Raw genomic sequence first — 14,539 nt, 5'->3', positions numbered from 1 at the left:
GGGTCTGAGACCTAAGGGTCAGAAGAATTAATTTAAAATAATGTTTAAGATGTGCCTTGCATTTTAAGTAACCTTTTGTAATACCAGAGTTTTTGTTATATAGAATTGATTATTTAAAGCTTGGTGTTCCATAATAAAAGTGCTGAATGCTTGAAGAGTGAAAATGAAGAGATAGGCAAGGCAGAAACAGCTAATGCAGCCATAGTGTGAGCCCAACCTGGCCGATCCAGTCCCTAGTGCCCATCTTTATAGCAAAGTAATATTTCTACTGTGTCAAAGGCTGGTTTAGTTTGGTCACAAAAACAAGCAGCAGCTTTTTTTTTTTAATATGCATTATACAGTACAATATTGAGGGAAAGCAAAACATCAGTCAACAGTTGGCCCTAAAAACCTGAGAAGACACAGCAGCACAATAAAACAAAAGTGCTGCCAGTTTGCTCCAAGGCTAAATTCTTTTAAAAAAAAAAAAAAAAAAAAAAACTTTCATAGATATTAATGCAATACACACCAAACTATTAATCATTAGCAACTGAGAGTGCAAACATGATCATATAGCAACCTAGGGAATATAATGTTTAACAAGGATGACTTGGAAAAAAGAAGGGTGAGCTCCCTGTATGATTGAGCTGTTCCAGATACACTGTTAGGGCATTTCATTTTCACAAATTCACAGAAGCAACTTCACAAATGCCAAATTGAACAAAGCAATAACACTATTCATTATACTTGCAGAACAAGTATCAACATCACCCTTGCCTAGGTAATGAATGTAAGACATCAGTTTATACAGTTAGCATTTTATATGATAAAATACCATTTAAGAAACAGATCAATCCCAGAATGTTACAAAACATGTAAGTAATAAGGTATGCATCCTTTAAACCCCTTGACAGTAAGAGAAGGCAATTAATTGTTTGCAGAATTCAATGAAGAGTGGGCAGGAGAGGCTGGTAATATAATCTATACCAACATGATTCTAAAAAGCACGGCTTTCTAAAATATTTCTTACTTCATAGATGTACCCACTACCATCTACATACGTGTAAACTAAAAGTACAACTAACCTGCTGCTGCAGTTTAAGAAGTTGTTGCTGTTTTTCTTGAAGAACCTGGAGCTGTTGCTCTGCTGACACCATGGCATGAGACAGTGACTGAAGGGCAACCTGAGCAGCAGAACTCAATGCAGTTGAGGCCTCACCCACAGTGCCGGTTGTAAAGCCTCCTACTGATGGTGTTACTCCAAATGTACTCACTGTACAATAAAAAACAAATGCCATGTTACTTATAACAAAGATGCAACAAGTGCAGATATTAAAACAAACAAAAACAGAGCACAGACTTTTTAACATTAACTATAGTACTAGAGTGTTGTACCGTGTTAGCCATTATGAATGTAGAGAAAAGCCAAGCAAAATTACACCTTTTATTGGCTAACTAAAAAGATTACAATATGAAAGCTTTCTAGCATTAACTATAAAGATTTGGAAATGGTACATTTCTAGACTTAAATATAACATTTGAATATATTGCACTAATTGAAGTTAAACAAAAATACCATTTTAACTGGCTGAATAATCTGCATCTATATCTATATCTATATATATATATATATACATACATATATCTATATATATATATATATATATATATATATATCTATATATATATATATATATATATATATATATATATATATATCTCTATCTATACACTCACCTAAAGGATTATTAGGACCACCATACTAATACAGTGTTTGACCCCCTTTCGCCTTCAGAACTGCCTTAATTCTACGTGGCATTGATTCAACAAGGTGCTGAAAGCATTCTTTAGAAATGTTGGCCCATATTGATAGGATAGCATCTTGCAGTTGATGGAGATTTGTGGGATGCACATCCAGGGCACGAAGCTCCCGTTCCACCACATCCCAAAGATGCTCTATTGGGTTGAGATCTGGTGACTGTGGGGCCATTTTAGTACAGTGAACTCATTGTCATGTTCAAGAAACCAATTTGAAATGATTCGAGCTTTGTGACATGGTGCATTATCCTGCTGGAAGTAGCCATCAGAGGATGGGTACATGGTGGTCATGAAGGGATGGACATGGTCAGAAACAATGCTCAGGTAGCCAAGGGCATTTAAACGATGCCCAATTGGCACTAAGGGGCCTAAAGTGTGCCAAGAAAACATCCACCACACCATTACACCACCACCACCAGCCTGCACAGTGGTAACAAGGCATGATGGATCCATGTTCTCATTCTGTTTACGCCAAATTCTGACTCTACCATTTGAATGTCTCAACAGAAATCGAGACTCATCAGACCAGGCAACATTTTTCCAGTCTTCAACTGTCCAATTTTGGCGAGCTCGTGCAAATTGTAGCCTCTTTTTCCTATTTGTAGTGGAGATGAGTGGTACCCGGTGGGGTCTTCTGCTGTTGTAGCCCATCCGCCTCAAGGTTGTGCGTGTTGTGGCTTCACAAATGCTTTGCTGCATACCTCGGTTGTAACGAGTGGTTATTTCAGTCAAAGTTGCTCTTCTATCAGCTTGAATCAGTCGGCCCATTCTCCTCTGACCTCTAGCATCAACAAGGCATTTTCGCCCACAGGATTGCCGCATACTGGATGTTTTTCCCTTTTCACCCCATTCTTTGTAAACCTTAGAAATGGTTGTGCGTGAAAATCCCAGTAACTGAGCAGATTGTGAAATACTCAGACCGGCCCGTCTGGCACCAACAACCATGCCACGCTCAAAATTGCTTAAATCCCCTTTCTTTCCCATTCTGACATTCAGTTTGGAGTTCAGGAGATTGTCTTGACCAGGACCACACCCCTAGATGCATTGAAGCAACTGCCATGTGATTGGTTGATTAGATAATTGCATTAATGAGAAATTGAACAGGTGTTCCTAATAATCTCTCTCTCTCTATATATCTATATCTATATCTATATATATATATATATGATGGTGTTACTCCAAATGTACTCACTGTACAATAAAAAATCAGCCATAACCCACCCCCTTTCTGGGTAGGGTGGGGGGTGATCTTGCGGTCTTGTATGCATGTTATCATCCAGTTGACACTTGAAACAACCACCAGAGGGCGAACTGGAGGCAACTGCCAGCATTATGTTTGAGCACCACCGCACCCTTGTTGCTTTTGAAATTAAATAAGAGTTCTACGTGTGGAAGTGTGTGTGTCTGTCCAGGCCGGAAGTGAGACATATAGTCGGGGTGAGGGCTCCAGCTCAGAGGATACGCAAACGAGGCCAGTACACCAGCAAACAGAAACCTCCTAGAAAGACAGTCGCTTTGCTGCTAATACATAAACAATGCGAGCACTTTGGCAACATGAACCCTTCTAGCAGAGAGATGCCCAGAGTAGTTCTGATGATTTAAATACTTTCTAGGATCCCGTGCGGCTTACACAGTTAGTATATACCATGCGACTGCCAGCATTCTTTATTTTTGAGCAGCACCGCGCCCCTGTTGCTTTTCAAATTAAATAGAGCTGGCCAGTTCCAAATGTCAACTAGATGATAACATATATACAAGACCGCAAGACAAGGGCATTAAGTGAGTCTTTGTTTCTTAACTTATTTTTATTTTAAACGTGTTTTTTAAATTACTTTTTCTCAAACAATTAAAAAAAATACGAAGGCGAACTGGAGGTGACTGCCAGCATTCTTTATGTTTGAGCACCACCGCGTCCCTGTGGCTTTTCTAATTAAATACAGTTGGCTGGTTCTGAGCGTCAATTGGATGATAACATACAACACCGCAAGACAAGCACATTAGTGAGTCTTTAGCCATCCATCCATTATCCAACCCGCTATATCCTAACTACAGGGTCATGGGGGTCTGCTGGAGCCAATCCCAGCCAACACTGGGTGCAAGGCAGGAAATAAACCCTGGGCAGGGCGCCAGCCCACCTCAGAAAACCCACGCAGACACTGGGAGAACATGCAAACTCCATGGAGGGAGGGCCCGGGAAGTGAACCCAGGTTTGTTGTTTGTTTTTATTTTTAAAGTTGTTTTTTTTTTTAATTATGTTTTTCTCAAACTCAAAAAAAAAAAAAAACTATTTTCCTCCCTGGCAACGCTGGGTATTTCAGCTTGTTGAAAATAAAATGTAAATAATTATAAAGATATATACCGGTGAACATGCTTGCATCATCCCTTTCCACCCTGGTACCATCACTAGTGGAAACACAAGTAAAGTGCAGAGGTTCAACTTCAAGGAGTCCAGTTAAAGATGTGAAACTGCCCTCTGCAGCTGCGCAGCTGCTTACCTTGCCATTCCCTACAAACACAAGTGAAAAGAAATAGTGAAAAGACTAAATGTAAAATATCTAAAGGAATGTATGAAACAGGAAAATCAAAGCATAATTAATGTATTTTATAGATGTATATGTATAGATGTATGCTCATTTAAAAACAATACAAGACTTTATATTAGGAGTATACTATAGCCTTCAAAATCAATTAATGCAAAATGCAATAATTAAGAAAATTGCAAGTACAAGCAGAGACCTTCAAAGTCTTAAGTTAGAATAAAGTGACCATTAAAACAGCAAGGTATGAAATTCAAATAGAATCACAAAAGGCTTGATGCTTTTAGAAATAAAACAGTTTATAAATACCTGCAAACTTAAAGTCTGAATTAATATACTGTTAACATATGACTTTTGGAGCACTTTAGTAATTAAAACATAGTTCTGGTATGTTAGTGGTATGTTATATTCTTAATGTGGCAATGCTACCTATAGAAAATGAAATATAAACTAAAGATGACAGATACCTGAGAGTATTTCTGAGAGGTCAATCTCATCTGACTGCACACCAATGCTGCTGTTGAAAGCATTCTTGCAAGAACCACCACTAACTTCCAAGTCAAACAAAACTGGATCAAATGGAGAGCTGTACAAGCCATATCTGAAAAAAGTAAATCATAGTTCTACTTAATTTTTTTAATTGATTGATTTACACCACATTTATGGTGTTCAGGCTCAAGAGCAGAAAAGCTTCTAATCAGACGGTCATGATATGGAGATGTACTCTACACTCGACTAGCATTTTAGATTTTTTCTTTCTTTGTCTAATTTTGTTAGCTATGTTTAGACTTTGGCATCAGCATCATTCAAACTCTTCAGTTAGAAGGCCACTATAATTGTGAAAAGAATGCTAGTCAGCATCCAGGATGGACAAGCCCTCTAACACAGAGATATAACCTTTATTAATTATAATCCTATTGTATATATTTTGCTGTTTCAGTGCCTGGTGTGATTAAAGGTAGTAGATAATAAATGTAACAGTTTCCTTGAATTTATATTTCTGCATTATGCAACTATGATATATATACTGTATTCACAGAACTCCAAACTCACTTTACTTGGTTCCTTTCAAATTATTGCCTCAGATAAAGCATGATAAAACAAGTATAACATGACACATAGTTATTAACACTATTTTTAAATTCTGTGGTAAATTGTGCTCTTAGAAAGTCTTAAACATCTCTAAGCTATAAATGGAATTAAAAATACAATATACTGGACACAAATTACATAAGAAGAAATACTGTTGGAAGGTGTATTCTTTTCCACCTTACATTATTCACATGCACTGCACACTGCATGATATTGTGAGGCAATTATAATGAATTAACCACCTCATACTAAATGTTCTGGAAAATATATTGCATGATACGCAATTTTAAATCATATCAGACTGACTGGCAGAGATAAAAGTGTTCTTTGAAGAGTGGCTTTCCAAGTATTGCCAATGACTGCAAAAATCTTGTTGGCATCTTCTGACATCAGACCACTATCAACTATCTTAAAAAGTTAGTGTTCACAAAAGCATGAATATGTCAAAAAGTCATATGGATGGCTAAATTACGAAGAAACAAACTATTAAAGGCTAAAAACAAATTTTCACTACAGTATCAAGAATAATAAAAAACATGGCATTCATTAGTTTGCCTTGGGAAGCTGTGCTCCTAAGTGAAGCTTTTTATATATATATATATATAATTAAAAATAAAAAATAAAAAAAAACATGGAGACATAGCACAATTCAAAGAAATTCACTTGAAAAAACACAGAACTTGTCCTTTAAACACACAGAATGAAAAACCACTAACATTTTTTCTGTTAAAATCACTTGGACTTTCTACCAGGCAGCACTCACAAATTTTTAGTTGCGTTATTCTTTTGTACAATATTAAAGACAAATCTCTAAAAGATTAAAACAAATTCTTGGCTACTGGGCCCATTTAAATAAATTGAAATAAAATAATACTGTTCAATCAATATAATGCTAGATTTCTGCTGCATCTTTGGCTAATTCTATCAAGATACAGTGAATGTATTTTAAATTATATTTCAAAGGTGCTTCTGGTATCTGTATATTTTATATCACAAATACAAAGATTTGACTTTCTTATCTAAACTTTTCCACTGACTACACTTACACAATTTGCAAAGTTCATAAGAAATATTTCACTATAAAGTACTGTCAGTTTGCATGTAGTTAATAACAAAGATATGACCATGTTTTACATAATACACCTGAAATGACTTAAAACAAGTGTGAGAATGCTGTTTATTTAGATTGCCCACCTTGTCTGAAGTAAAGCTTCCAGAGCAGTTAGCCTGTTCTGTAACTGTCTAGATACAGCCGTCAGAAGAGAGGCACATGCTGTACTGCATCCAGCTAGGTCTTCATCCTTCACATAGTTCAGCAACACAAAATACCAGAACACAGATCCTACATTAACATAAAAAGAAATGTAATGGCAAAAAAAGACAGAACTTAAAAGAACCTAGACCTTCTACTAACTGTAGCATAACTAACAATTATATTTACTACCATTACATGGTTATACAGTATACTGCCAAGCAATCCTTCCTTAGCTAACTACTTTGCAGTATGTACCGATGTTCTAAACTAAATGCTAATTTGATTCCTTTAAAATCTAAATCGCATGTATGAAACTTTGTTGCACTACTAGGATTTTCATTTTGGTACTATACATCAATTCTTTTGTTGATATTACACTTAAGAGAAATCACATCTTTCCTCAACCAGAGAACTTATTTGCCAAGATTGATAATTTTTTCTTTTTTTCATTCATTAATCAGACACTTACCCCCAGTTGCAGCAGCGGGCAAATAAGGCATATTATCAAGCAAAGCATTCAGCAATGCAGACCCAAATCCTTGCTGACTTGGATCACCTCTCCCATTGCTACGTAGAGAAGAAAAAATGATCATATTTACTTCATTAAAAGGATATAGTTCCACGTTAAGGATTTTAAAGAGAAACAGTTTTCAGCACTGGATTTAAGATGTTCTAAAAACTGATATAACAATACATTTACAGCAATATATAAACTGTAACCTTTAAAGATGACCCATCAAACACTAAAAGAAAACACGCTATTACTAAACACCAAACACAAGCACACAAGCAACCAACTATTACTGAAGTAATGACAAAGATAAAAGAAAATCATTCTGATTCAAAACTTGCAACAATTCTAAAATCAAAATATGTCACATGTTAGCATTTAGACTATTACACAATGCTTCTTGTTTAAATGGACATTTATCTCTTGACTTATAATAGCACACAAGGCCTGTTCCTTACAACCCATGTCATAAACAAACACAGATCTGCCTTTCCCCTACTCTGTCTTTCAAACTTTCAAGAGTGACTCAAGGTTATTTTCTAAGATACAAGAACCACATACAGCCAAAAAAATGGCCTAAACAGGAATACTAATACTTAGTTCTCTTCATTCCAAATTTCATTTGATAAAAATGTAATATTCTGATAAGAGTATTGAGTATAATTGTTAATTATTTTGCCTTTTTGGGTGGGGGAGGGTCTTGTATGGAGTGCCATCAAATGCAAGTTGCTCGTAACATTACACAAGAGCCACAAATGAAGTAAAAATAATTTCTAAATGTGTTGCAAAACAGAAAAAGTTTGTAAAAGCGAATTCAAAACTAAACTTTGAGAGAGAGAGATAGATAGATATACAGTACATCCGGAAAGTATTCACAGTGCATCACTTTTTCCACATTTTGTTATGTGACAGCCTTATTCCAAAAAGGATTAAATTCATTTTTTTCCTCAGAATTCTACACACAACACCCCATAATGAACAATGTGAAAAAAGTTTACTTGAGGTTTTTGTAAATTTATTAAAAATAAAAAAAAACTCAGAAATCACATGTACACAAGTATTCACAGCCTAAATACTTTGTCGATGCGCCTTTGGCAGCAATTACAGCTGAATATGATGCCACAAGCTTGGCACACCTATCCTTGGCCAGTTTCGCCCATTCCTCATTGCAGCACCTCTCAAGCTCCATCAGGTTGTATGGGAAGCGTCGGTGCACAGCCATTTTAAGATCTCTCCAGAGATGTTCAATCGGATTCAAGTCTGGGCTCTGGCTGGGCCACTCAGTGATGCACTGTGAATACTTTCCGGATGCACTGTATATATATGTATATATGTGATTCAACACCACATCAAGGGACTAAAGGCCACAAACGTGACTCCTAAGAGGGCTTAAAATGCAGATTTAATGAGCTTTACCAGAGCTCCACAAATGATCAGCCTTCAGCCCAATACAAAAAAAAAAATGCTGGAAGTTTGGTTAATTTTGTGGAGTCTTTAGTCTGGACATCAGCATGAAATCTAACATGTAATTAAGGAAATCGCATGTTAAATATAATGTTAGACTAGAAAACAAGAGCACAAGATTCTTACTGTACAGTTTGTCTATTGTGTGTTACATAAAGCACAGATGGATTTTTTTTAAATGCAGTCTGCTATGTAGAATTCTTTTGCATTTCAACTTTCAGTGTGAGCTCAGGGTATGCACAGTATCACTTTTGTATGTTTTTTATTGCATGGAAAATTTATTGCAACTAATCATCAAATTGTGTTTAGCACTTTAAATTCAGCAGTCAAAAATGAACAAATACAAAAGTTTATGAATGTGTAATGAAAAACAGCACTTTGTTTTATATAGAAGACCACATTTTTCCATCAGACATTTGAATCATATTCAAATATAATTGAATACATATTTATAAAATGAAACATTCATGTTTTGATTAATACTTCCAGTGACTGTCCTAAAATGTGTATAAAATACCACCAGGCCTAAAAGGATCCCTAAAAAGTAACACAACTGAAATTTACATTATGCACTCTTCTTCTCAAAGCTAAACTGGGCTGCATATAAAATTTACTCTAGCTTACCTTATGCAAAGTGCAAGAAACCTGGCACACTTGTGAGCTATACTTCGGCCTGCTTCAAAGAAGCAAACCCGCACTATATCTGTGAGAAGCTTTCTTGTTTTTGAAAGCAAGCCTTCTTTTCCTTCTCTTAAGCTAAAACAAAAAATATATTATATTACTACAAAATACAAGCATATGAAAAAGTAACACAATGTTCATTTCAATTTTCTCTTAAGTAAAGATATTATTGTGGTCTTTTGATTATAAAGTAGTTGATGATATTAAATTCAAAGAATGTAGCATTTCTTAAAAAAAAAAAAAGGTAATGAATGTATGTAGCACTGTACCTACAAGGCACTTAAGACATGTTAGTTTTGAGAAAAAGTTCATTACTATGAAAATGTAAATCAGATCCATCTGTCATAACTATCTAAAAATTGACATTTTCAGCTCTTAGCTCATTGCTAAACTGATGCAAAGAAAAGTGCAATAATCTTTTAACTTATCACAATCACAATAATGAGAAACATTACCAACACACACACAAACACAGAATAAATATTATTTGCAGCAGATAAGCTTATGAAAAAATTCACTCTCACCTGCAAGGCCCATTCGAATAAACACCAGCTAACCAACAAAGAATATCTAACGCCAGGCTCTGAGAATGCTCAGTGACAGGACTATCTTCCGCCTTCTTACAAAGACTATGCAACAGCCTCTCGTGGAAATCTGGAAACTGTAACATGGCACACCGCTGAACTCTTAAAAAATAATATAAAATATACATTAATAATCAATCTGTAGTAAATAACATTATGCCAATCAGAAATGCATTAGAGAAGAACTATGAGAAAGGTGTGGAACCTTTTCATCTGTATTGATTTCCAAAATGAGGAGGGCTTTCATCTTTGGTTGAAGGGGCTAAAAACCAAACAAATCTTCAGGGTATTTGTTTGAGTGTTCCTTATAAATTAAGGGGAAGGCATAACTAGGGACCTTCCCCACCTTGAAAATTGGCGTGACTGTCGAATTCCTGATAGAGCGGCATTCAGAGTTCTAACAATTATCAACTTCATAAATAGATATTGTTTAGGGAGTTAGCATTACACCATACTTACATCAAACATATGTAAGGCACTGTGTGTAGTGAATATAAAAAGCAAAATGGGCATATCCAATAATATCATTATACTGTTAGCTAACAATGTAGACAGATAAATTATACTTTATTTGTATATAGAAATTTCTGCTTTGAGTAACAGAGAGTTGCTGTTGTCAATAACTGGCTTGTAGGTGGCAGTAAAATAAGGTCCGACCTGCTCATATTGTACGTATAAAACATATCAGATATTTATGGCAGTTATTTAATTAGGATTACATCTATGTTGAAAAAAAATTGACTACAGTGCGTTCTCTGCTGAGAAAATCCAGGCTGAATTTCATTTCAGCTTTTATTTACATTTTAAATGGCATTTATGTGCAACACTAAGCATATTCACTAACAGTTCCAACAGTTCACATCAAGTCAATTTAGAATTTCCAAATAAACTGAAAGCAGTATGAAGAATATCATAATTTGGTTAAAATAATCGATAAGAAATGTTTAGCCTTGTATTAAGTATGAGTTTTTTTCCCCATATATCTTAATAGTTTTCTGTGACTACATCTACAATCATCAGTGGCATTTCAAATACAGGATGGCTTAAGAGGTTTCATTTGAATGGAAAAGCAGAACTGAACTACACTATAAATATCCCAGCTACATTTTTTGAGTTTTTGTTCACTCTTTTAAATTTGTGCAAAAGATGAAAAACGTCTTACAAAAAAATTCCCTCAAATTGTTAGTAAAACAAGTCAGTTGTCATGCTTTGCCTTTTGTGAAACTAGAATGTACATAAATTGAACTGCAGCTTTTTAACAGGAACTCAAAGTAGCACAGGATATCTCCCCCAGATTAAAAATAAAAACACTTAATAATATATATAAGGGACCAGCTGAATAATAAATATCTCAAATAAATACACTTAAAGCTAAGAAACTGAAAGAATAAATAAATATCAAAACACACAAAATATATGAAGGACCATTATCAATTTAAAATGAATACCTTTCTTTGGGAATCGAGGTTTTCTTAAATCTTCTAATTGTCACAGAAACTTCCTGCAGCAAATCACAGCCTCTAAGGCTATCAGGTTTTTTTGAGGAAGAGCTAGGCTCAGTCTTTGAAGTGGATACTTTTTCCTGAGGAACATTAGGATAAAATACAGTTCAGTAAATACTTTGGTCTATACTATACCATCTTCCTGTTCATAATATCATGAACTGTTATTGCCTTTTCATACCTAGACTGACAGAGAAATTGTTTCCATCAATGAAATCAATGACTCTTACATTACATCAGGGAGAACTAACAAGTTAATAAAAAACAAAGGAACTTTAGTCTTAGCAATTAATTGGTAAATAATACATCACTGCCATTAAAACTTTAGTTACTTTCACTCAGTACTAGAGACATCAATGACAATTACTTTTCTTCTTACATTTTTTTGTTCTCCTTATGCTTCTGAAGTAAATGTAATAGTGTATTTTTCATATTTTTAATTTGTAAAGTATCATAAATATATTTTTATTTTAATACGTTATTTATATAGCACCTTTCCCATTTTATAAATATTTTAATGTACAACTTCACAAGTACAGACTAAACTTCCATTAACTCTCATAACTCTGCATTGTCAATATTATATTGGATTGCAATAAAAAGTGGTTCCAGTGGTAACAGTGCAATTGTTATGACTGCCACCTTGTTCTTCAGAACCATAATGATAACTTATACATATACAGAAAAAGCTTCCTTCTGTATCATTCAAGCACAGTTAAACACTTTTCACTTTCCATAAAACTATCCTTCAATCTATGCAATAATTTTCTGCATGCTTATTTTATTACAGGTAATTAGGAGTCAGAGCAAGCAGAAAACTACTCTAAATGTGGTGCCACTTTACTGCAGGGCACACATGCATGGATGCACATATTCCCACTCGAGTGATACCAGGGCAATTTAGAATCACCAATTAACCTGGAAGCACATTATTGGGATGTGGGAGGAAAAACACACAAATAATCCACACAAAAAAAAAAGCACATGTGATCGTGCAATATAAACTAACCCCTCTAAACGATTAATTGTAAATGCAATCCTACCGCAGAACAATATTTTATTTAGGGGTCAACTGCAAGGCTTTTGGTATTCTGCCACACCAGTAGCCCCATCATTTGCTTCTTGATTTGTTTTTGGTTTTTTTCTTTCCCTTCATGTTGTTACACTAGTTGCACTGATGGTAACTGCACTGTGCTGTTAAAAAATCACTTACTTTCAATCTACTGTTATATGCTGTTACAGCATACTTTGCTATCTTGTAACCAGTAACTAAGTCTGGATATTTTCTAAATCACCTTTGTAGGGTTATACGCTGTGAAAGGTATCACACTGAAAAATAGCTTGACTGGTTTGATTTTTATTCTGAATGAAAATTCAATTCATGGTATTGCTAAGAATACACATTATAATTTGAGCTGGCTGGTGTCAACCATAGTCATCATTAAACAAAGTACCTTTATAGTGCTTGAAACTAGCCTGTAGTTAAAACCTATTAAGGCAAACAGATATTGAAAAATATGAAACACTGTTAAAAAATGCATCATAGAAAGATGTAATGTAATACCTTATTTGCCTGCACCCGTTGCAGGAGTGATGAAAGTGACTGTGCTTTGCTACCCTGTGGTTTAGATGCTGGCATTCTCACAACTGGCCTAGAGGTTTCTTCTGATCCTTTGTCATTGATTGCTTTTATGTGTACCAAAAATGAACGATACTTTCCACCAGCCATACCTGTAACATAATACAAGCAATTTATTTATAGGTTTAGAGAAGACTATAAAATAAATGCATCAATACAAAGTCTAAATTCAAACTTTTTTTTTAATTATTATTATTATAATTATACAAAAATGACAGAAATGGGGGAGGGGTGGATGACCGACAGAAGCAATGTCATTTGTAGTAATGTCAATGTAATTTATTGTATACAAAACTGAAATGATCATATTAAAATTTGTAAAAACATGTGAAGCTAAAATAGTTATAATTGTTAACGGTTGAAATGTACTGCCCAATAAACAAATGCTACTGTTAACATATTTACTACAATAACTATTAATATTGGGACATTATTTCACAACAGAATACTCTCAAAAGACACTTGCTAGCCATTTCAGAGTACTGATGCCATCTCATTACCTTTGACAAGTTTTGGACTTGTTAATGCTAGCATTCCAGCATGCCCAGAAAGGTCCAGACCACTAGCCAGCCAAACAGGTCCACATAAAATATCTTCTTTGTGATCTTCTAAAAATGAACATAATCTTGATCCTTGAAAAATAAATAAAATTACATCCCTTTGATTTGCAGGAAGCTAGTACCTTTGCTTTGACAATAGCAGCCCAAACTAAACTTCTGATGAGAACAAACGGATGTTTCAAGCACATCCCAAAAATATAAACAAGGAGTAACTAACAAAAACATTAACCAAGAATATGAGATTTGGAATACAAAAAAAAGTTGAAACCATCTAATAGACATTTTGTTGCGATATACTAAAAAGGGGTAAAGCAAACTGTGGAAGAAACATAAAAATGAGTAGTTGAATCAAAGAGTAGCCCTCGAGTCATAACTATAACATAGAAAAATGAAAACCTTTATAATAACCTTGTATCTCTTCAATTTCCATAAACTGCATATCCTCTCCAAGATCTCCAAGCACCGGCTTCTCACTTCTCTCCCCATTAACATGCAAAGATTGAGATAAGGGAAAGGAGATCTGCCTGTCAACAGCTGACTCTACAAAACAAACCAGCAAACAATTTTTTGAATGGGTATTTAAGATACGTGGCAGAAAATTTGATTACATAGAATCTTCATAAATATCTAACCAAATTGAAGTAGTAATGCAGTCCCAATTTCTAGAAAAAAAAAGTTTAAGGTAATAACATGTGCAACTAGTTACTTACCATTCACTTTCCCAAGTCCTGGAGACTTGTTCTTCAGAAGTGTGACTTGAATTTGTGGAATGTTTGTGATGTTGGAGTTCATGACAAATTTGAAGTCCACATGTCCCACCATGCAAGCCTTAGGTAAGACCAGCTCAAATACATGTTCATCCCAGCTGGACCTAGGTACATCAAAAAGTGTTAACCAATCAGTCAATCAAAGATGAA

The 14,539-nt window shown here is 34.9% G+C and overlaps 1 protein-coding gene across 3 annotated transcripts in view; it reads right to left on the bottom strand.

Moving 5' to 3' along the window:
• The window catches only part of birc6 (baculoviral IAP repeat containing 6), a 250,266-nt gene that overhangs the window by 179,977 nt on the left and 55,750 nt on the right, over window positions 1-14,539 (bottom strand). For all 3 annotated transcript variants that reach the window (XM_039739062.1, XM_039739063.1, XM_039739064.1), the window contains exons 13-24: window positions 14,333-14,493; window positions 14,031-14,162; window positions 13,563-13,694; window positions 12,988-13,154; window positions 11,370-11,503; window positions 9,862-10,023; window positions 9,281-9,412; window positions 7,151-7,248; window positions 6,621-6,768; window positions 4,802-4,935; window positions 4,157-4,303; window positions 1,065-1,252 (exon numbers count right to left, since the gene is read on the bottom strand). In XM_039739062.1, the coding sequence (XP_039594996.1) occupies window positions 1,065-1,252; window positions 4,157-4,303; window positions 4,802-4,935; window positions 6,621-6,768; window positions 7,151-7,248; window positions 9,281-9,412; window positions 9,862-10,023; window positions 11,370-11,503; window positions 12,988-13,154; window positions 13,563-13,694; window positions 14,031-14,162; window positions 14,333-14,493 (1,735 nt within the window). The remainder of the gene's footprint in view (window positions 1-1,064; window positions 1,253-4,156; window positions 4,304-4,801; window positions 4,936-6,620; window positions 6,769-7,150; window positions 7,249-9,280; window positions 9,413-9,861; window positions 10,024-11,369; window positions 11,504-12,987; window positions 13,155-13,562; window positions 13,695-14,030; window positions 14,163-14,332; window positions 14,494-14,539) is intronic.

The sequence above is a fragment of the Polypterus senegalus genome, chromosome 16 (assembly GCF_016835505.1).
Source record: "Polypterus senegalus isolate Bchr_013 chromosome 16, ASM1683550v1, whole genome shotgun sequence".
NCBI lineage: Eukaryota > Metazoa > Chordata > Cladistia > Polypteriformes > Polypteridae > Polypterus > Polypterus senegalus.
Note: the sequence above shows the minus strand (reverse complement) of the source record. Positions and strands in the feature narration are given on the sequence as shown.